The 22,070-nt window shown below is 42.1% G+C and overlaps 1 protein-coding gene across 1 annotated transcript in view; it reads right to left on the bottom strand.

The window, feature by feature from the left end:
- The window catches only part of LRGUK (leucine rich repeats and guanylate kinase domain containing), a 68,549-nt gene that overhangs the window by 20,626 nt on the left and 25,853 nt on the right, over positions 1–22,070 (bottom strand). The window contains 6 exon segments of the mRNA XM_036427350.2: positions 1,077–1,173; positions 2,289–2,408; positions 7,275–7,381; positions 8,722–8,808; positions 11,172–11,252; positions 17,319–17,462. Of these exon segments, the coding sequence (XP_036283243.1) occupies positions 1,077–1,173; positions 2,289–2,408; positions 7,275–7,381; positions 8,722–8,808; positions 11,172–11,252; positions 17,319–17,462 (636 nt within the window).

Raw genomic sequence — 22,070 nt, 5'->3', positions numbered from 1 at the left:
CCAAGTAGGGGGAGGCAATGCCTCCATCATGCCTCTGCTGCTGCCTGAGCCTCAGCCCTTGCAGCCACCACGTCTGGCCTAAGCCTCGGCTCGGCCCTTGTTGCCTGAGCCTCGGGACTGCCGTTGCAACAGCAGCCACCATGCACAGCTTGCCTGAGCCTCAGGCAGTCGCCGCGGCTTTGTCCGGAAGGGACTTCCAGAAGGATGCCCAGAAAACGTCTGCTTTAATTAGCATATTACCCTTTTATTAGCATAGATGCCACCCCAATAAATTCAATTACAAAAAAGAACAAATAAATTATCTTTTTAAGAAAATGATCTCAGCAACAAGGGCGTCATAAATTACTAGCAATTAGATTATTAGAGTATCAGGAAAATAAATTGAGTCGGATTGCCCAGAGCGCCTATGAAGCAGGCTAATGCAGGGCAGCTACGCTCACATTGGAAGGACATGGACTTTAAAGAAATTAGGACTCTTCACCAGTCTAACAGCGAGGCTTCTGGTGCACTAGTGAACTGGCTGGCCTCCATGGCTCAGAACTTCCCAGTCAGGGCTGCTACAGTGGACGGCTAAGGCTGCATAGGGGTCAGGGGCAGGACAGGTGCACGGAGCACACCTATGTGATGACATAGTGCTCAAGGTGGCAGCAAGGAGAGAGCCCCACTGATAGCAAACAAGAAGGTCTCTGGGCAGAGCCCACCCCGGAATGCTCAATTCACAAGCTCCGTGCACCACGTAGGTCTGTGAGAACTGTCTGTCTTCAGTAAACCTGATTAATAACAGGGGAACCTGATAAACACAGATCACAACCATTTTGCACAGTGCTTTTGCTTCTATTTTCTTAAACCGTCAACTCATCAGTCTTATTGAAAATGTATAACACTTCCTCTAAGATCATAAAGTAAAGCAGCCTGTGGACCATGACGTATTAAGTGGATTAAGGAAAAACAACCCAATAAGAATACATCTCATAACAAACACGAAAGGGAATTGTTCTTTTTGTTACGATTTTCCAATATTTTTACCAGAGCACCTGTATTTCTTGTACAATAAAAATAAAGGAGAACATTCTTACCATGTTTACCATTTTATTAAAATCCTCTTCAGAGACAAATTGGTAATCAACTCGATCCCCTTCCCCAAAGTAAGGGGGTCTGGAGGTGTGACAGGCCCTGGAAACAGAACAGATTATCTACTCTGTGTCCCGTAACTTAAAATCCAAAATGGAAATGAGTTCAGTATAAGGTATATTAGAAAAAACTGAAATTGACCCATAAATCGTAAGTGATCATACTCCACAGCGCTGAAACCAAGTTTGGATTATCGACACAATATTTTTACTCATTGTTACCGGTGACCTTCTGAGCCACCTCTGCTACTATCACATAATAATACTTAGGGGAGTGGGACAATAGTTTCTAGTCACAGATTTTCCGCCCAAGTGTTTTCATGTTGTCTCTGATCCACGGCGCTCTCTCCACATTCCTCTCTCATCCCTTCACATGGCTGCCCTCGTGATTTCAGGAATCAGTTTAAGTGTCACACACACACACACACATACACACACACACACACACACACACCCAGCTAAAAAGCCTTTCTCAAGCCCTTCTGGTTGGATTCTGCACCTCCTCTTTACACTCCCATTGCCTTGGCGCCTGCGCCAACTGCAGCCCAGTTGCTTGTTCAGGGCCCACCTCCCCGGCTGCCTGAGGGCAGAAGTGAGCTTGTCCTCTGTGCTGCCAGGACCTGTGACACTGTGCGTGAACCTCCTCTGGGAACCCAGGATTCCAAAGCTGAATAGAATTCTCCACTCAACTGTCCAAAATAGCATTGCCCCTCCACACTTCAATGGTTCTCTGTCACCAATTCCGTACAACCTTCTTTTACCTGGGTACCAGACTTTTTCCCATCTTCCCCAGCATGGGAAAAAGCCTGGTACCCAGTAAAAGAAGGCTGTAGGGAATTGGTGTGCTGTGGGCGTGGGAGACTGGAGGCTCCTGTCACACATGGTGATGGTGCAGGATGAGCCCGTATCCCAACGCCGCTCTGCATAATTAAAACGTGTATTTCCTGACCTTGGAGAGTGACTTCCACTGTTATGAATTAAAGTTAAACATTTGGAGGGTTAAAGTAAAAACAAAAAATACAGTGCACATAACAGGGTAATAAATGGCAAAGATGCAGATAAGCCTTCTATGCACGCATTTGAACTTGCTTCAAATCAACAGTCAAAATTAGCAATCTCCAACCTTCCGCAGTCTCAGCAGCCAAGGAACAAACTTACCCGTATCGGAAGTAAGTGCTGAACTGCCTACAGAGGCGGTGGGCGAGTTCTCGCTTCCCACAGGCTTCAGGACCCACTAAGACCAGCATGGGGTACGGGGCGTCCAGGCTGGGCAGGGTGCTGCAACACAGGGCAGAGTCAGTGCGGGGCTGCTCCGCTGGAGAGGGATGTAGCTGCCCTGGCAGGGAGACTGAGCACCTGTGCAGACCCTGCACAGCAGGTGGGGTCCCACCGCCCCCAATTCGATACCAAAAATACATTCAAAGCACAGATAACCTGGGAAATCCAAGTCTGTGTAAATCTAACTTAACAACTCTTTAAAAAGAGAACAGATGGTGAGGTATGGTAATTCTTGCTTGATGAAGTATTCCCCTACGGGTTTCAAAATGAAAGAAGTAAGACTGTCCTCTGAGAATTTCACTTTAACATCCCTACCTATTGCATCAGAACACCGATATGCAAAGAAATGGCCATAACTAAAATTCCACCTGAGCAATATATCCCAGACACTCTTCTAGGAGTCTGACATGTTTTACCTCATTCAGTCATCACAGGAAGCCGGTGGAGCTATTTCTGTCACTATCCCCATCAGCATGTGAGGACTGGAACACAGAGAGGTTAACCTGCTCACAGGATCAACTAGTGAGTGAGAGCTGATGTGTGACTGTCGGCATGGCTGCTGGGCCTGAGGGGCTGGTCTGAAGAATGAGGTGCCGGCAGCATTCAGCCTCTCTGAATACCCGCAGAAAAACTTGAGAGCAAAAGCCCAGGGAAAACATGTATCACAAACCAGGGGACAAGATATCTGCATGAACCACAGGTCTATGCAGGAAGAGCAGAGAGGAGGCAATGGGGCAGCATCTGAGGGATCTGAGAACACGGGAACCCCGAGCAGCCAATGGGGTCCCCTGGGAAGCGGGCAGGCTGGAGCTGCACACGCACCAAACCTGTACAGGAATGTTCACGGCAGCTGTGGTGTAATGGCCGGAAACCAGAATCAGCCTGGATGGATCACTAACTGACTGTGGTGCATCCACCCAAGGAATGCTACTCAGCCATCACAGGGAATGAGCTCCTCATACGATCCACCAACTTGGATGAATCTCAAGGGAATGAGGTTAAGTTAAAAAAAAAAAAAAAAAAAAAGCCAATCTCAAAGGGCATATTCGATATCATTCCCTTCACATGACATTCTTGTGATGACAACATTGTACAGATGGAAACAGATTCCTGGTATCAGGAGCTCAAAGCAGCTCAGAGGGAGGCAGTTGCGGCTATAACAGGGAAGTGCAGGGAGCTTGTGACAAAAGCATCTGTACCGCCGAAACCAATTTGGCTCAGTGGATAGAGCATAGGCCTGCAGACTGAGAGGTCCCAGGTTCGATTCCCATCAAGGGGATGTACCTTGGTTGTAGGCACATCCCCTGTAGGGTGTGTGCAAGAGGCAGCTGGTTGATGTTCCTCTCTCATTGATGTTTCTAGCTCTCTATCCCTCTCCCTTCCTCTCTGTAAAAAATCAATAAAATATATATATTTTTTAAAAAGCATCTGTACCTTGACTGCAGTGCTGCTCATATGAATCTACACACATAACATGTCATAGAACTAAGAGCACATGTGAGGGCATGCAAAAGTGGAAAATTCTAATATGGCTGGTACTGCATCAATGTCAGTTTTCTGGATTTGATATTCCACTATTGCTATGAAGTCACCATTGGGCAAATAGTGAAAATACATAGAATTTCTCTGTATCATTTCTTACAACTGCATGTGAATCTAAAATTATCTCAAAATAATTCTTTAATGATTCAAAAGAAGAAAACTTGGAGAGAAAGTGACAAATAATGAAAATAACCAAGCAATATCCTCTTTCTCAAGAAGAGAACCAAAGCAAAAGACCAGAACAAATATTAAAGGCTGTAATGAAAGAAAAACTTTCCTGAAATAAAAAATAAAACTATATCTTATGAAAGAACACATAACATATCTGAGAATATTAGCCCAGAACAATGAATACCAAGACATAGTCTAGTAAAATTACTGGACTTAGAAGAAAAAGGAAAAAAAAATGTTCAGCTAGGAAAAGAGAAGACATGACTTATAAGGGAAAGGAGATCAAATTGTCATTGGATTTTTTACAGCAATGTTTTGCATAAAGTAAAATGAAGTAGCATCTTCAACATATTTAAGGAAAAATGGGCCATAGGCTTTATATACTAGAGCAAAAATGACTTTCAGTATAAAGGGCAAAGAACGCCATCAAGAAGGAATACTGACCCCATAAATCTTCCTAAGGAGTCTCCTAGGAAACAAGCTACAGTAAATATAAGCAAAATGACTCAAGAGCCATTGCTATAAGGGGCTGGGATTGAGCAATGAATGCTAAGCGACCCACAGAGCCAGGACTGAGTGACAGCTATGGAGAGCGTGTAGTCTGTGATGGATATATGGTGTGACAATATAAATGCAGCACACTATTTTTAAAATGGGGTGATTGACACTTACGTAAAATATATACAATAGGCAAATTCCCAGAGACAGAAAGTAGATTAGAAGTTACCTGGGAGTGGGAGTAGCTGAGAACTGGGTGTTATTGCTAGAATTTCTGTTTGAGGTGATTAAAAAGTTTTGCAAAAAGACGGTGATGATAGTTGAACAACATTATGAATATAATTAATGTCACCGAACTGTATACTTTAAAATAGCACATTTTACTCTCTCTATATATTTTACCATAATGAAAAATGGGGGCTGGGTAATGGGAAGAATATAGGCAAAATACATTCAATGCTTTCAGTAATCATGTTGGCGGGGGTGTTGGTATTGGTATTCTGATATTGTTGTGGTGCAATGTGGAATTTTTTTTAAAAAAAGAGTAATTATGGGATATTCTAGCTCCTCCTTTATCTCCTTAGTGTGGAAGAAAAGGAGGTTCAGATGACAGACAGGTCATCTGAAAGTGAAGTAAAAGCTCAATGTAATCTTGAAACTGAACTGCAAGTATCAATGTGAAGTGAGGAGGTACTTTGTTGTCTATTTATAGATTGATACAGATAGATCTATCTAAAAAATAGACTATATAGCTATAAACAGCTTGGAGAGATGTAGATTGATAGATACAAATAGGATAGAGAGAATAGATAAATACATGGATGGAAGGACAGAAGGAAGGAGGAAAGACAGGAAGGAATAAATAAATATATTCCTGGTTCGGTCCATTCGAAGGCCTAGAAACAATGACCAACTCTATAGCAATGATTGTCTTCAGCACTCAGATTGTGATTAGAAAATACCATTTCGCACTAAACCAAACCAGAGCTTCTTGGAGAAATGGAGGATTTTAACGTCTGGACAGGACTTGGACAAGATGAGTCTGCAGAACCCTGTCAGTCCAGAGCATGAAGCTATTAGCAACCACCAGGCCAGGGTCAAGTTTCCGTGGGCTCATTGTAATCCTGTCTCCTCACCCAATCACAGCAGGGCAGGACAGTGGTTCCCCCCAAATGCAGCGCAAAAGCCCCAAGGTCAAGTGTCAGGGTTCCTCATCTGGGCTTCCAGAGGGCTGTGTGCTGGCCCTGAGTGAAATGGGCACCTCCCCCCCCCCCCCCCCCCCCCCCCCCCCCCCACCTCCGTGAGTTTTCACAGTGAACACTGCTTGTCCGGGAGCAGCCAGCCTGCTTGGCCATCCGCACTTCCTGCTCAACAGCCAGAAATGATGACAAAATATTTGTCTATCAGGTACTGTTGTAAATTTATTTGATACATATTTTTATATAAATGTTACCCTAAAGCATGAAACAACTAGCAATCTTCATAAACTAAAAAAGAAATACAATGAGGACATAAATGCTCCTTTGGAAAAAAAAAATCAATCGAATGTGCTTTTCCAGATGTAGGCAAGTAAATGATAAATCATTTCACCTAGAGGGCGACCATAAATGTATAAAACTGTCAATGTCTGTGTTATTAAATTACATGTAAAAACTCATGTCCGGATGCAAAATAAAGCATTTTTCTCTCTGTGGGGAACCAAGTGACATACAGGAGCAAATGCCACATGAAGAAGAGAAGCCGTTTATAACCAAGAGATCTTACAAGTATTTTAAGCCCGCCGCTGGGTCTTGATAGACTTTCTGCATTATACTTGTAGCACAAGTGGCCATCTGCTCCGCCAGATCGGAAAAAGGAAAAGGAGAAACTGTGGTAATCTGTCTCTGAACATAGAGGTGAGAGACTGCTCGTGTGTTCAAGCAAGCCCAGCGCCTGCTCCGAGGGCACCCATTAGACAAGACTGGCAGGCTTCCCTCGGCCCGCAGGCTGTCTCCAGGGCTCTAACAACCCGCATTCCTGGTATGCTCCCTGGCAGGGGGTCTAGCATCCGCTCGCAACTAAGGAAACATGTATAGTGGACAGAAATGATCACAATCATCTGAGGTTCTATCCTGCAGCCAAAAAAAAAAAACCTGACAAACTTATTACTCATTATTATTATTTCACTGTCCCACGTTACAGGCTAGCCACCATTCAGGGGCCGGGTGAGAGAGGGAAGATGAACCCACGCACCACTACACTCGGGGAAACACCGACAGAGAGCCCATCTTCAAGCATGTGATGCACACGTGTCAAACACAAGGCCCGCGGGCCAAACCCGTCCCGCCAGGCCTTGCAATGTGGCCCGCACCGCGCTGTCATCACTGCACTCCGCTGCGTTTCCATCACAATGACAGTTTATGACTGTTCAGTAAACCATTCGGCCCGCGATTTAGGCTGGATTTTAGATTTTGGCCCCTTCTCTGATTGAGTTCGACACCCCTAAGATGGATAAGACGCTGTAATCGAGCCAACTCGGCCGGTCAGATAAACCCCTGGGCCCTTCCCTCAGACAAGGTGCGAAAAGAATGGGTCACAAAATAGAAGCCCAGGAAAAGGATGGGGTGCCCCGTGCTCGCCGCCCCGAGTTCTACGCCGAGGATCCCTAGCAAATACCTGTCAAAGATCCTCTGAGGCTGCATCACGCTGTGGACAACGTGGGTCAGGTGATCCTGGGCTGCGACCACTTCCGGGGGAGGGTTGTACTTATTCACTGCCAAAACCTGTTTCAGAATCAGGAATGCCAAGGGAAACAGACTGCATTTCTAAAAAGCACACAAGGCTCAGATTTTCTTTAATGAATCAGCATAGACATGCAATCAGGTAGAGAAAGGAATGAAAGGCATGCTCAGGAGTCTTTGTGCTTAGTCTCCAAACCTAAATAATGATAATTATTTTAAAATATTGAGCTGGAATCCCTCAATCCCCTACTTCTTTATACTCCCTGACTTGGGAGGGGAAAAGCAAAAACAAACCCTCTAAATGTCTTTTAATACCGTATTAAGATACTTTTAATACAGTCACCATCCCAACCGTTACAGGGGTCCTCAAACTTTTTAAAGTGGGGGCCAGATCACGGTCCCTCAGAGAGCTGGAGGGCCGGACTATATGAACTAATTCCTACTGTAACACCTCGGCTGCGCTCACTGCCCAAAAAACCTGGCGGGCCGGATCAGACTCCTCTGCGGGCCGCATGTGGCCCACGGGCCGTAGTTTGAAGACCCCTGCAAGAGGAAGAAATAAAATTCATCTGCAGATTCCAGGTAGCTGATGCTGCTGAATTTTCTTCTTATGCCATCTCACCAAGAGCTATTCTGATGATCTCAAATTCTACCCAAAGCTCCTCCTCTTTTAACATAACTTCTTCTGTCCACAGACCTAGGCCTTTTCCTCATAATGTATGGCTCTCCATCCACTTGTTTTTGGCATCTCTCTAAATGCATTATCCTGTGTGCTACACCTTTTCTTAACCTATAGCTTCGAATTGTATTCTCTTTGCAAAATGTTAAAGGGAAAAAGAAATCTATTAAGTGCCTTTGATTGTGAGAATAACACAATCAAAGGGGTCTTGGACTGCGAGAGGACACAGGCCAGACTGAGGACTCCGCTCCCCAGTGCATGAATTTTGTGCACCGGGCCACTAGTTATCTTAAAAAACAGAATTAAGGATTTAAAATAGCGGAATAGTAATTCACTTGTGTACCTTTTGAGTATATGGTGGAATGACAATAAAATACATTTCATGATTAGTAAAGCTATTTTAGAGTAGCACATAGAATGACACAACCTCTAAATAGGATAATTATCTAAATTAATAATCTGCCCGAATGCTGTTGGCCTATAGAAATGCAATGCTGCTGTTGAATTGGGGTTGATGTTCAGCTTTGAAGAGGGTTAAACAGACTGATCCTAGGACAAGGAAGCACTCCTTGAACAAGCCATTAATTCACATGTTGTAAATTAATTATGGGTATCATTTATTGATTTTATTGGTTCTGCAGCAGGCAGTATAAGCTTTTAAGCTTATTAACTGAGAAACATGTAAAATGATATGATTACATACCTTTTCTTCCACTTTAATATTCTTCTGATCTAATTCTGTTAATCGTAGTAGCATAAAAATGATGAAGAACCAATATTCACAGTGTTCCTATTTGAAATATCAAGAGGACTATTGAATTGCCTTTGTTTTCCAAAGTAACAAGCACCAGCATTCTACTTTCATGAGCATTGGCATATCACCTGCTATCCTCCCTCCCTCTCTCTCTCTCTCTCTCTCTCTCTCTCTCTCTCTCTCACACACACACACACACACACACACACACACAGAATTGTCTCTACATTTTCACACTTACCAGCCCCATTAAATTAACAACTCAAATGCACACTGTCCCTTGCAACTTATAAAGCTCTTCAAAGTTGTGACCTTGTTAGTCTCCCTGTGAGGTAAGCGGGACAGGTGTGAGCATCTTCATTTCTAAAGAGCAAACCAACTGAGCCTCAGAGGCGAAGCATTCTGTCTAAGGACCCATGGCCAGCAACATGAAGCCTATCTTCTAATGCAGCCAATTTAAACCTTTTCCATCCCCTGGCACACATAAGGTAATTACTAAAATTCTGTAGCACACCAAGAAATACAACATATTTTTTGCTGATATGACAAAAAAATAGATAATTTTGTTTGATTTACAAAAATAATAACAGTATTTACCTACCTTTTTTGCTCCCAAAGTGATTTTTTTTTTTAAAAAAAAGGTGACTTTTGCCCAGCTGGCATGGCTCAGTGGTTGAGTGTTGACCTATGAACAAGGAGATCACTGTTCGATTCCTAGTCAGGGCACATGCTCAGGTTGCAGGCTCAGTACCTGATATGGGGCATGTAGGAGGCAGCTGGTCAACGATTCTCTCTCATCATTGATATTTCATTCTCTCTCTCCCTCTCCTATCCTCTCTAATATTAATAAAAAATATATTTTAAAAAAAGTAACTTTTTATATATGTGTACATAAGGATTGCTGGTACCAAGAATTAACCAATCAGATGCAACCTTACTATGTGACATGACCAATAAGATGCAACTCTATGACCTACATATTTATGGTTCAAGACAGGGCATGCATATCAGACAGCTATTGCTGCTTTAGCTGTTTTCACTTTTTAAATTTCTTTATTGATTTCAGAAAGGAAGGGGGGGGGGGGAGAGAGAGAGAATATCACATGCCCATGACCTCTGGTTGGTAGGTTAATGCTCAACCCCTGAGCCACACTGACCAGGTTTTTGTCATTTTTTTTTTTTTTTTGTATTTGACAATCTAAGGGAAAAGAGGTCAGTGCTCCTGACTAAATAGTCAGGCATTGCATTTTCTAGAAATTCTTGCAGCACCCTAGGTGAAAATTGCTTTTCTAACTCCAAAAAGTTTTAGTACTACAAATAATGAAACATTTATTATTACTTTGTTATTTATTTATAACTTTGTTTTATTTTTGTATCATGTATTATTAATTTATTTCACAATAAAATGATATTTATTTATGGAATGAATTCTTTATAACTCCCTACCATCGGCTATTTTAGGATTATCTGCCTTTTAAAAATGCAATCAACGTGTTTTGTATCCTGAAGCTACGCCTCTTTGAAGGGAAAGATGTTAGTGATTGATGCATCTTACAGATAAGAATGTATGTTACATGAACAGACACTCCTTACGGATCTGCAGCTGGGGGTGATGGCTGTTGTAAGCTCCAACGCTTTCTTTCTAGAGCTGCTTTTAGTGCCTGTCACCATTTCTATACCAAGCATTGCTTTTACTTTTAAATTTTATTTTTCACTTAAAAATTTTTTTTTTGCCATTCTAGCGATACTGATCACAAAAACAACGGTACTCAGAGCTACATACAAAGTAAAAAGTCTATGGAAAGGTAAGCGAAGGGTATAGGTAGAAGAGGGGATGAGGACAAAGACACAAAGAGGGAGGGCTAGGGCCAGGCAAAAGGATTCCTCGGTGAAGCCAGAGCCTGCAAAGCAGTCATGGGTCTCAGATTCCCGGATGTGAAGAATCCATGGGAAATACACTTTTTGCTTTAATCATTTTACAACAACACCTGCTTCCCAGCCATATGCAGAGAATTACTCTAGGTATTTAATCTTAGATTCTCTTTCCCATGTTACAAAACAGGACCCACATTCTGTCCACACCCCAGCACCATGCATCTTCTAATGCAAGAAGACATTGATCCCTCATCTCAGCAGCTCCCGCCCAGGATCTTGGCCACTTCCTGGATGACTCACAGGGAACACACAGAGTGACCTGTTCAGGCTTCACTTCCCCTGACAGAGGTGCTCAAGGTGCCTGACCCTTCTGATTGCTTAACTCTCCTGACTGCCTCCGAAGAGATTGAGAATGAAGAAAAACACACTGCACTCACATCCTAATGTTCTTTATCGAAAGTACTTCTTGAAGAAGAGCTCCAAGGAAGCCCTCACCCCCTGCCCTGACGTAAATGATCTCTTACCTGAATTGGATTTTTCAAAAGATTGAGAATTCGAAGGAGAGGTAGATTTTCAATGTATTCTATTTCACCCAGCTCAGAAATCTGTTTCAGCAAAGAGACATAACAGTATCAATGGACTGACTGCACACACACAAAAAAAACAATAGAAAGGATAATATATAAGGGGATATCATGGATCCTTTAAATCCAGCTTATTTTAAAAATTGCTCTGTCAAATATCCAGCCCTTTCACAAGAATTTTACCAAGTTTCACAGAACCTGCTGGCTTGAGAACAGTAATGTGCTCCTCATGCTTATTTAAAGGCAGACGTGAGACGGCACATAGAATCAGAGAAATAGCATGACAAATGCATGTAGAGGCTACCTGTTCTCCCCACCACCGACTTCCTGAGCCTCCAGTTCCCACTCTGCCCCTCAGCATGGCTTCTCTGCCCCGGCTCACTGCCCAGTGAAGTCTTCTTACAGCATGTGTAGTTCTTATCATTTCTTAAAAATACATTTTTTTATTGATTTTAAAGAGGAAGGGAGAGGAAGAGAAAGAAACATCAATGATGAGAGAGAATTATTGATGGGCCACCACCTGAAGGCCCCCTACTAGGGATGGAGCCTGCAACCCAGCATGTGCCCTGACCAGGAATCACACTGTGACCTCCTGGTTCTTAGGTTGATGCTCAATCACTAAACTATGCTGGCCATGGAGCTCTATAATCCTATATAATAAGAAGGTAATATGCAAACTGACCCTCACACTCTAACATCACAAGATGGCTGCCCCCACATCAACACAAGATGGCCTCCCCCATGTCATCACAACATGGCCACCCCCATGTTGTCACAAGATGGCGGGCAGGGGAGGGCAGTTGAGGGGGACCAGGCCTGCAGGGGAGGGCAGCTGGGGGTAATCGGGCCAGGAGGAGAGCAGTTAGGTATCAATCAGGCCAGCAGGAGAGTGGTTAGGGGCAATCAGGCAGGAGCCAGCAGTCCCGGATTGTGATACGGACATTCCTTGAGGGGCTTCCACATGGGAGAGGGTGCAGGCTGGGTTGAGGGACAAACCCCCCCCCCCCCCGTGCACAAATTTCATGCACCGGGCCTCTAGTTTTTTAATAAGAGACCATTATTTTAAAGAAAGATAAAAACGAAAGTTGTATGACATAGTTCTCAACATGGGTGTTACACAGGTGTTTACCTTAATGTTTTTGTCAAATGTACAGTTATGTTTTATACTCTCTTCTATGTAAGTTTCATAACTTTTTAAAAGTAAGGGGGAAAAGGTGTCCTTAATTTGACCAAGAATAGAGGTTGGGTTGCAGCATACCTGAATTTCCCACTAAGCTAAAGACAAACACTTTTTCTTAAATTTTCTGTAATTAGCATAATTACCATTTATTTCAAACTAGAGGCCCAGTCACAAAATTTGTGCACAAGTAGGGTCCCTGGGCCTGGCCAGCGATCAGGACTGACCAGGGCCTTCCTTTGTTCCGTGTCACCTCCTGGCAGTCAGTACACATCATAGTGAGTGGTTGAACTCCCAAGGGGACAATTTGCATATTAGCCTTTTATTATATAGGATATAGATACTGAACTTGTGCAAAAAATTAATAAGCACTTTTCATTTATATTTCTCCCCACCCAACTCATTCCTGCAGGCCTTGTAAAAGCCCCCCAATAGCAGAATCCTAAGAATTCCCGAGTTATCCAACCACAAAACGCAGCAAAATGTAAACTATTCCCAAAGCTAAATCAGGGTGAAAACACTTGTGCCATGTTCAAAGGATGCCACTTTCCAAGATACAATATATAACCTGCCCACATTGATCTGGTTAGAGCAATGTTAGGCTAAGGCACAGCTTTTGCCACACGATGACTAGCTTACCCCTTGGACTACCGTTTGGGTCCTCTACAAGATATAAGAATCAATATTTTATACTGCATTATTCAGGTGGTAGAAAAGTAAACTTGGTTCCTATTGGTCCAGTCATAACTTTCATAACATGGATTGACTTCCTTGTCAATATCACTTCCTGGTTGGCCCTAACACAAATGTCACCATGTCTCACCAAGTCCCGGCCACAGGCACTCACAGCACTGCTGGTGACAGTGGAAATTGGCACATTCTTTCTAAAGGGCAATCTGTGTTAAAAATGCATAAGCTATGACACCATTATCCCACTTCAAGAGTTTTATCCTGACGAAACCATCAGACAGGCAAACATTAGATACAAGAATGCTCTGTCTAATGTTTTTAGTAAAAGTTAAAATATTCTAAATTCTGAAAGCTCCACCATCATGTGATTAAATGGGCCACAGTACAGTCACACAATAGGAATCTATGCACCCAATCCAGAAGATGTTGACATCTATGGTGACTGACCTGGAAAGATCTTCAAATGTTACAAACAGCACAAAAGAATGATCACGGACTATGCACACTAAGAAGCCAGTTGGAATCACTGGCCTTTTGAAAGCCCAATGAGAGGAAGCCAGCTTCCCTTCCAGTCCTTTCAAAGGTAGGATGAGGCTGGTAAGGGCAGAAGGGAGCAGTGTGGAGTAGCCTGGCTTCGAGCCTAGCTACTGAGTTAGCCATGTGTGCGGGTCCTGGCTGCCCTGCCTGAGCCTCCCTCTCCTGCAGACCTACCCCCACAACAGACACCCCCATGTCTTCTCTCCTCAAATGTCAAGACTCATGGCTCTGTGTATCTCTGATGATTATAGATGGAGTGGGGACCCAGCACCCCAAATAACCTACAGTGAACATTGCCAAAAAGATTATACTCTTAAAGAAACGTCAGCCATCTTCTGCAAGAATGTCACACCAGCAGAGCTGGCCCCCATTCTAGTCTGGCCCTCTTCTCAAGCCTTCTCTGCCTGTTAGCTGCTCCCCACGCTCCAGAGGCCTGTCAGCCTGGGCTTCGTAGGGAGCGCAGTTTACATGACTCATTTTTTGCCTTTTCCTTCTGGCCATGCTCACCATGCCTTACCATCCAGACTTAAGGTGCTGTGATGGATGGATGGATGGATGGATGGATGGATGGATGGATGGATGGATTGATGGATGGAAGGACAGACAGACAGACAGACAGATGGAATACATATTTGTGGTATAATGATACTAAGTCTCAGAAAAGCAAAATGGTATTCCCTAAGTAACTCCCAGACCAATATTTTGCTTCTAGAAGAAAGGACTGAGGTTACAATAGAGTTAACATTTGGGGAATGAGTTGCAAATGCTAGAAATGAGATCAAATCTACTAGAAGGACTATGTGTAAAGAGTAATTAAGGCCCCCAAATCAGCAGCTGATGATAAACATTTGCAAAGGAACTTAGATGTTTACAAGATCATGGGAGGTACAGCAGTGTTTCAACAGCTAAAGCCAGTGAAAGTGCTGCCGATAAAACAATGTTCCTAACATCAAACTGATCACATGAGATGCAACAGCTATTTATGTTTCTTCTAAATGAAAAATTTTCCACCCCTGATACACAGCATTCTCAGTAGTACTGGTGAAATCTCTGAGGAAATCTTTGGATGGCTCAAAGAATATTTTAAAATACTGTGGGTTGCTCCTCAGCCTGCCCATTGGGGAGCCAGGGAATTATGTTATTGTTACGAACCCAATCATTGCCAAAGGATTCCCACCATTGGGAAATGTGGCCACTTTTTTTTTTTTAAGGGAGTCTCTTTAATATTTGAAACTTATGAACTCCTTTCTTCACTCGCTTTTTCCTTTAAACTCTTTCAAATGTAATTTGGATAGTCTCTTGAAATGGAAGAGAACGATATATGATTTGTGAGGTCAGCACTACACAGTTCAGTGGTCACTAACCACAAGTGGCCCTTGGAATATGGCTAGGCTGAATCCAAATGTCCTGTGTGTAAGACACACACACCGGATGTAAAAAATCTCACTGTGAAGCAACAGAATATAATTTTTTACATAGATTACATGTTGAAATTATAATATTTTGGATGTTTTCAGCTAAATAAGATACATTATTAAAACTAATTTCACCTGTTTCTTTTTACCTCTTTATTGTGGTTACTAAAAAAATTATAGTTGCACACACATATTTTATCAGAAAACACTCTCCTCGGACATGTACACCATACACCTTTCTGAAAGAGGGCCTTTAGTATTTCATTTACTGAACTACCCTGCAGGGTTAAGAACGCTGACTCTAGAGGCTACCAATGTATATTTACATCCTGGCTCTGCTATTTGCTAGGTAAACAGCTTAGACAAGTTACTTAACCTCTCTACATCCCAGTAGCAATAATAATAGGGTTATATAATAAGGATTAAGTGAAATACATGTAAAGTGCTTAGAATAGTTCCTTGTGCTATAGTCAATGAATATCACAGTTATTTTATGACTATAATTGTTATTATTAGTATTACCATTGCTGCTTTTCCTGAATCCTGAAATACACTGAGTTGGAATTAAATGAGTGCATTCCATCTTTCCAACATTCCTTGTATATACGTGACAATCATGCTAATGGCAATCTCATGAAAAAGAAACTAAAACCATAGGAAAGAGAGATGATGCTGGCTTCATAAGACACACAACACAATGACCAAAAATTGTCCATTAGAATTAACTTTAGAAATTGACAAAACAATTTAACGTACAAATCAAGTGAAAATGAGGATGCACAGTCCTATCTGTAATTAAATATCTACTTTTTCCCAGACCTAAAGATTGACTTTTCTTAATTTTTAAAAACCTAACAGATGCCCTGGCCAGGTAGCAAAGTTGATTAGAGAATCATCCCGATATGACAAGGTTTCGGGTTCAACTGATCAATGCATAAATGAGTGGAACAACAAATCTCTCTCTCTCAAAACAAGCAATAAATAAAACAATTTTAAAAAACCTAACAGAGATGGAAGTTCATTAGAGAAAGTCATCAACACAGATGAGCACCATCACAGCTGAACAGAGACAGGTCTCCACAGCCTCACATCTCAACCCAGGTAGGACCAATGTCTCCGTCATGGTCAGCCAAACTTTCATGGGCCGCACCAGCCTGAGGCTACTCTTCTGTCTAGTTTTCTGGCGCTGGCTTTCAGGCAGTCCTAATGCCATCCTTCTACACAAATTTTCACGCGGACACATATACTTCAGAAGGTCATGTGCACTTGGTTGTAGCTGACCTTTAAAACCATGTAATAAGGGATCATCAAGTTTTCAAAAATTAAGAATTGTAAGTATTTACTTATTGACTAGAGGCTTGGTTCATGAAATTTATGCATGGGGGAGGGGTTGTCCCTCAGCCCAGCCTGTACTCTCTCTAATCTTTGATCCCTTAAGGGATTTTTGACTGCCCTCACAATCCAGGAATGCTGGTTCCCAAACACTTGCCTGCCTGCCTGCCGGCCTGCCTGCCTAATTGCTCCTAATTGTTTCTGCCTGATTAATGCCTAACTGCTCTCCTGCTGGCCCAATTGCCCCTGACTGCCCTCCCCTGCTGACCTGGTCATCCCTAACTGCACTCCCCTGCCAACCTGGTTATCTGCAACTGCCCTCTTCTGCAGGCCTGGTCACCTCTTACTGCCCTCCCCTGCTGGCCTGGTCACCCATAACTGCCCTCCCCTCCAGGCCTGGTCACCCACAACTGCCCTCCCCTGCTGGCCATGCTGGGGTGGCCATCATGTGTCCACATGGGGATGGCCATCTTTGACCACATGGAGGCAGCCATATTGTGTGTTGTAGTGATGGTCAATTTGCATATTACCTCTTTATTACATAGGATTCCAAGTCCTCCCTCAACTACTGTTCCAGGAGGTTTTCTAGAATGACATTTCTGAGGTGGCATTTAAGGTGACAGCCTTTGAGCAACCAATAATGGGTCCTACTGTGTCTTTTTTTTTTAAAATATATTTTATTGATTTTGTACAGAGAGGAAGGGAGAGAGATAGAGAGTTAGAAACATCGATGAGAGAGAGTCATCGATCAGCTGCCTCTTGCACACCCCCTACTGGGGATATGCCCGCAACCAAGGTACATGCCCTTGACCAGAATCGAACCCGGGACCTTTCAGTCCCCAAGCCGACACTCTATCCATTGAGCCAAACCGGTTTTGGCCTACTGTGTCTTCTTAATGTTGACATGGAAGCCAACATGTGAGATCACGACTTTACCTTATTGTCCTCTAGGTTGATCACTTCCAGGAAGTCGTGATTCTCTAAGCCTTGGAGGCTCTTGATCTGATTATAGGATAGGTCCACAATCTTCAGGGATCTTAGCTGCTCCAAACCCACGATCTTCTCAATCTGGTTATGGCTCTAAAATGGTTAAAAGACACTCAATGTCTTAAAGACCTCTACAGGAAAAGGTGCAATGGTAAGTTTTCATTCTGCATACTATCCCAAATCTCTTAAAATCAATAAGCCACTCTTGTCTGCCCCACCTCCCATTTCGCTTCCCTAAACACATATACACACAGCCCACAAAGAAATCTCAGAAGCTAATATATATATATATTGATTTCAGAGAGAGGAAGGAAGAGGGAAAGAGAGATAAAAACATCAAAGATGAGAGTCATTAATTGGCTGCCTTCTGCACTATTGCCCCCTAGTGAGGATCAAGCCTGCAACCCATGCATGTGCCCTGACCTGGAATTGAACCGTGACCTCCTGGTTCATCACTCAACCACTGAGCTACACCAGCTGGGCAGAACATAATATTTTCACTAAAGCAAGATGAATATTCTAATCAGTAGTCAGCTTTTTACACTGCATAACCTAAAGCCTAATTACAGCATAACTCCATGTTTATCTTTAGAAATAAAACTTATGCAGTTCTTTCATCAGCATCACAATAAATCACTTGAATATTATAATTTCCACATACACTTGTTTCCAGCAGTATTCTAAATGTACTCCCTTCAAGGTGTGAGGGCTGTGCTAGTCTCACACAGCCTTCAGTTACTTGTGCTCCTGTGAGCTTCCTGCCTCACATATCTGGGCTGGACTTATGCCTTGACCTAGCCACAGGACATGGCAGAAGCAGGCCAGTTCCAAGCCTAAGGATGAGAAGGCCTGGCAGCTTCCCCTGTGGTGTCTTGGAGCCCTGCCTGCGGTGCAATGTAAGAATGCCAGCTACTCTGTTGGAGAGAATTTGTGGACAGGTCCCGTGGGGAAGGAGAGGTCACCTGGAGAGGCTCCTGAGATTAAATACAGAGGGAAAATCCAGCCATTCCAGCATCCCAGCTGGGCTCAGACTCTATCCAAACTGCCAGCTGCAAGAGGCAAGACCAGCAGAAGATCTGCCCAGCTGCCCCAGCTCAGATTATAGAAATGCTGGCTACCACAATGGTTAGCTAATAAAAGTTCTCCACGCCACTACACTTGGGGTGGCTTATTATGCAACAATAGAAAACTGAAGTTAAGTTCTTCAATAATTCACACTTGAGCATCTTCTCAGACAATGAACATAAAGCAAAGAAAGATTCAAGCCTCAAACATTGTTCTTTCCAACCCTCATGTACCCATTAACAGCAAATTATGGTGATAATACTAATTTGAATTTTCTTTATATTTTCCAACATACTCATAATTCTATGGTACCTTAATGTTGAGGTATAGTGAAATGCATAGTAAAAGTAAACTTTTAATTTAAATTGAGAATCATATTAAAGACAATTTTAATCATACTAAAGACAATTTATGCTGTTATGCCCATCTTTAAACTTTTAATAAGCACTTAGGAACTAAAAGTGAAATTATGACCCTGGCTAGGTGAATCAGTTGGTTGGAGTATCATCCCATATACCAAAAGTATTCAGGTTCAGTTCCCTGTTGGGGCGTGTATGAGAGACAATCGATTGATGTTTCTCTCACATCAATATTTCTCTCTCTCAAATCAATAAACATGTCCTCAGGTAAGGATAAAAATACTAAATTATAATATTCTCTTCCTCTATAATATTTTTTCTGGGATATTTAATAGCATGAACTCATTTCAATCCTATTTTTCTTAAGATTTCACTTCAATAATGAGCACAATTTGTGTTCATTAGTGTAATTTATGGTTCTTTAAAACGTGTTAATAGAATGTTGATGATCTATAAAGCTTGAGGTCTCATTAAACCATTTTATTTATTCTTATGTATGATAGAAAAATTCTATTAGAAGGAAAAAATACTAATAACCCCATTTGCCTAAATTAAGTCAAGTTTCCTACTGTGCAGAGTTAAAAAATGTTCAGAAAGTGTAATAGAAAAGAAAAAAAATGATACTAAACTTAACATGATGTCCATATTAATTTAATGTATTAAAATAAGACTTCAATATCCTATTTAAAATATGCCCACATATCAAGTTTATATACCCTATACTTCTTTGCAAAGAACCTTAACGTGCTGTAGATGTGGAAGATAGCCCGTATAATTCTTTACAGCATCTCTGATAACTTTCCAAGTGGTAGATACAAGAATACTGAGCCCTGGACGGCGTTCTGGCTGTTAGAGCATCGGCCCCGGGCACTGAAGGGTCTCAATTTGGATTCCCTGTCAAGGTTCACTCCCCACCCTGGATTGGGGCGTGTGTGGCAGGCAACCAGACACTGTGCCTCTCTCAATGATGTTTCTCTCTCTCCCCTTTCCACTCTCTCTGAAAAGCAATGGAAAAAATATCCTCAGGTGAAGATTAACAACAACAAAAAGCATAGAATAAAGCATAGAGAAGTTCAACTAGATAGCCTGTGGGCAAAAAAGGAAGCAGAGCTGATAAATGTTCAGAATCACACAATTTCTGAGTTCAAAGTCATCCAGTCCAACCCTTTATCCAGTGCTGAGGACACAGTAGACATCCAGTTTCTGCACGAACAGCTCTTGCTTGCTGTGTCATGACTAACAGGTAAAGGGATCCTTTATAGAGAAGCCATTTCCTTAAATAATGGAATGAGAAACACTCACCTCCCCATGTGGAAGGGAAACAACAAATGGTTCTTTTTTTTTTAAAGTATATATTTTATTGATTTCTTACAGAGAGGAAGGGAGAGAGATATAGAGAGCCAGAAACGTCGATGAGAAACATCGACCAGCTGCCTCTTGCACACCCCTTACTGGGGATGTGCCCGCAACCAATATACATGCCCCTGATTGGAATTGAACCCGGGACCTTGCAGACAGACGCTCTACCACTGAGCCAAACCGGTTTCGGCAACAAATGGTTCTTACTAAGACAAAATAAAGTTTAAAATGTGAAATGCATTGTCCTGACTTGCTAAGGGAGGTGGCTACCACAATAGCCCACCAGTAAACCACATTTCTCCCTTACATTTATCACAAACGTTGATGGTAGACAACTATTGGTGTGTGTATTGAATTGTCCTTTTTTCTCCAAATTGTAAAATAAATTATTTTCAATAATAAAAAATTGAGTTTCTGACTTTACAGCTTAAAAAATAAAACCATTAAAAACTGTTGAAACAAATGTGTATCATTTCACTTTATGTATTTTATTAACATATGGAAAAGAAAACCTTCCTATTCTCAAAAACTTAAAGGAAAATTAATGATGGCACAAAATTGTCAGCATAGATTACTTATTTAGTAATTGAAACAAATGCTTAAGGATGAAAGTGCTATGTGTTCTTATTCTTTTTATTAAGATTATAAAAATTGAATTCTAGAGAAAAAGGGAGAGAGAAACATGAATGTGAGAGTGAAACATCGACTGGCTACCTCCTGCATGATCTTCCTAAGGATTGAGCCCACAACTTGGGCATGTGCCCTGACCAGGAATTGAACCAGCAGCCTTTCGGTGCATGGGACGATACCCAACCGACTGAGCCACACCAGCCAGGGCTATGCATTGTTATTCCTAATAATGAATTCAGTTCTTGTTCCCTTAAGCACACCCCCAGATCTCCTTCTATTGCTCCACTTAAAGTTAATGGGAATGCCAATACGGAAAAGATGCAAAGAAAGGATAAGCTACAAACAGAACAGCACATGCTGCCAATAATCCTTCAGATGTTTACAACTTTAAAACGTGACTTTTCTTAAACTCTTAAATCTGCAATCCAACTTACCAAGTTCATTTTCATTTATGTTTGGCTAATGTGCATTTGTGGGCAGGAACCATGAAACCTCGGGGAAATGGTTAAACCTCTCATGCCTCATGCCCGTCCTCAATACTGTGATCCTCCCCTGACTCACTGTAAGGAACGGAGGGTCTTAAAAACACACTCCATCCCCAAGCCAGGGGAGAAAATTAACACCCAGCCATCCGTCAGCTCTCGGTGGTTAAATAAGACAGGGAGAGTATATTGTATATGTCAAAATTCTGCAGACAACCAAACGTGTCATTTCAAACAACAGTTCAACACTCCTGTGGGAAAATTCACATAGGAATTTAATAAGCTAGCAGCCTCATGGCTTAACATCCTCCAGGCCCACCTTGTGACAGGTATAATAAAGAACAGCAAAGCCATCCAAGGTTAAGAAGTAGGAGGGAGGAGGGAAAGAAGAAAAAATCCTGGATAATTCAGAAACTATATTATTGGCCCCCAAATTAGTGAGCAATGCTGTTCTTTCATAAATACTATGTATTTGGGATTATTATGATCCTCCCAACTTTTTGTAAATTACCTTCTCATCGAGTCATAGTCAGAGAGCATGTTCTATAGCTAAAGAAGAGTGTTCTCTATGGGAAAATAGCCAGGTTTTCACTCTTTGATTGGAACTGTTCATCTATTCTCAGTACTAATTCTGGCTGTTAGAAGGGGAGATTACCATATATTAATACAAAAAGACCACAAAACTTCAGTGCCCAGAGAACATCTTGTGGTTCACTTGAAAGCAAGAATGTTAACATCAATAAATTTAATGCTTAAACAAGCTTAACTGTTCTTTTTCCAGTAAGACATTATAAACATATTTTTAA

The sequence above is a fragment of the Pipistrellus kuhlii genome, unplaced genomic scaffold (assembly GCF_014108245.1).
Source record: "Pipistrellus kuhlii isolate mPipKuh1 unplaced genomic scaffold, mPipKuh1.p scaffold_m20_p_10, whole genome shotgun sequence".
Classification (NCBI taxonomy): Eukaryota; Metazoa; Chordata; class Mammalia; order Chiroptera; family Vespertilionidae; genus Pipistrellus; species Pipistrellus kuhlii.
Note: the sequence above shows the minus strand (reverse complement) of the source record. Positions and strands in the feature narration are given on the sequence as shown.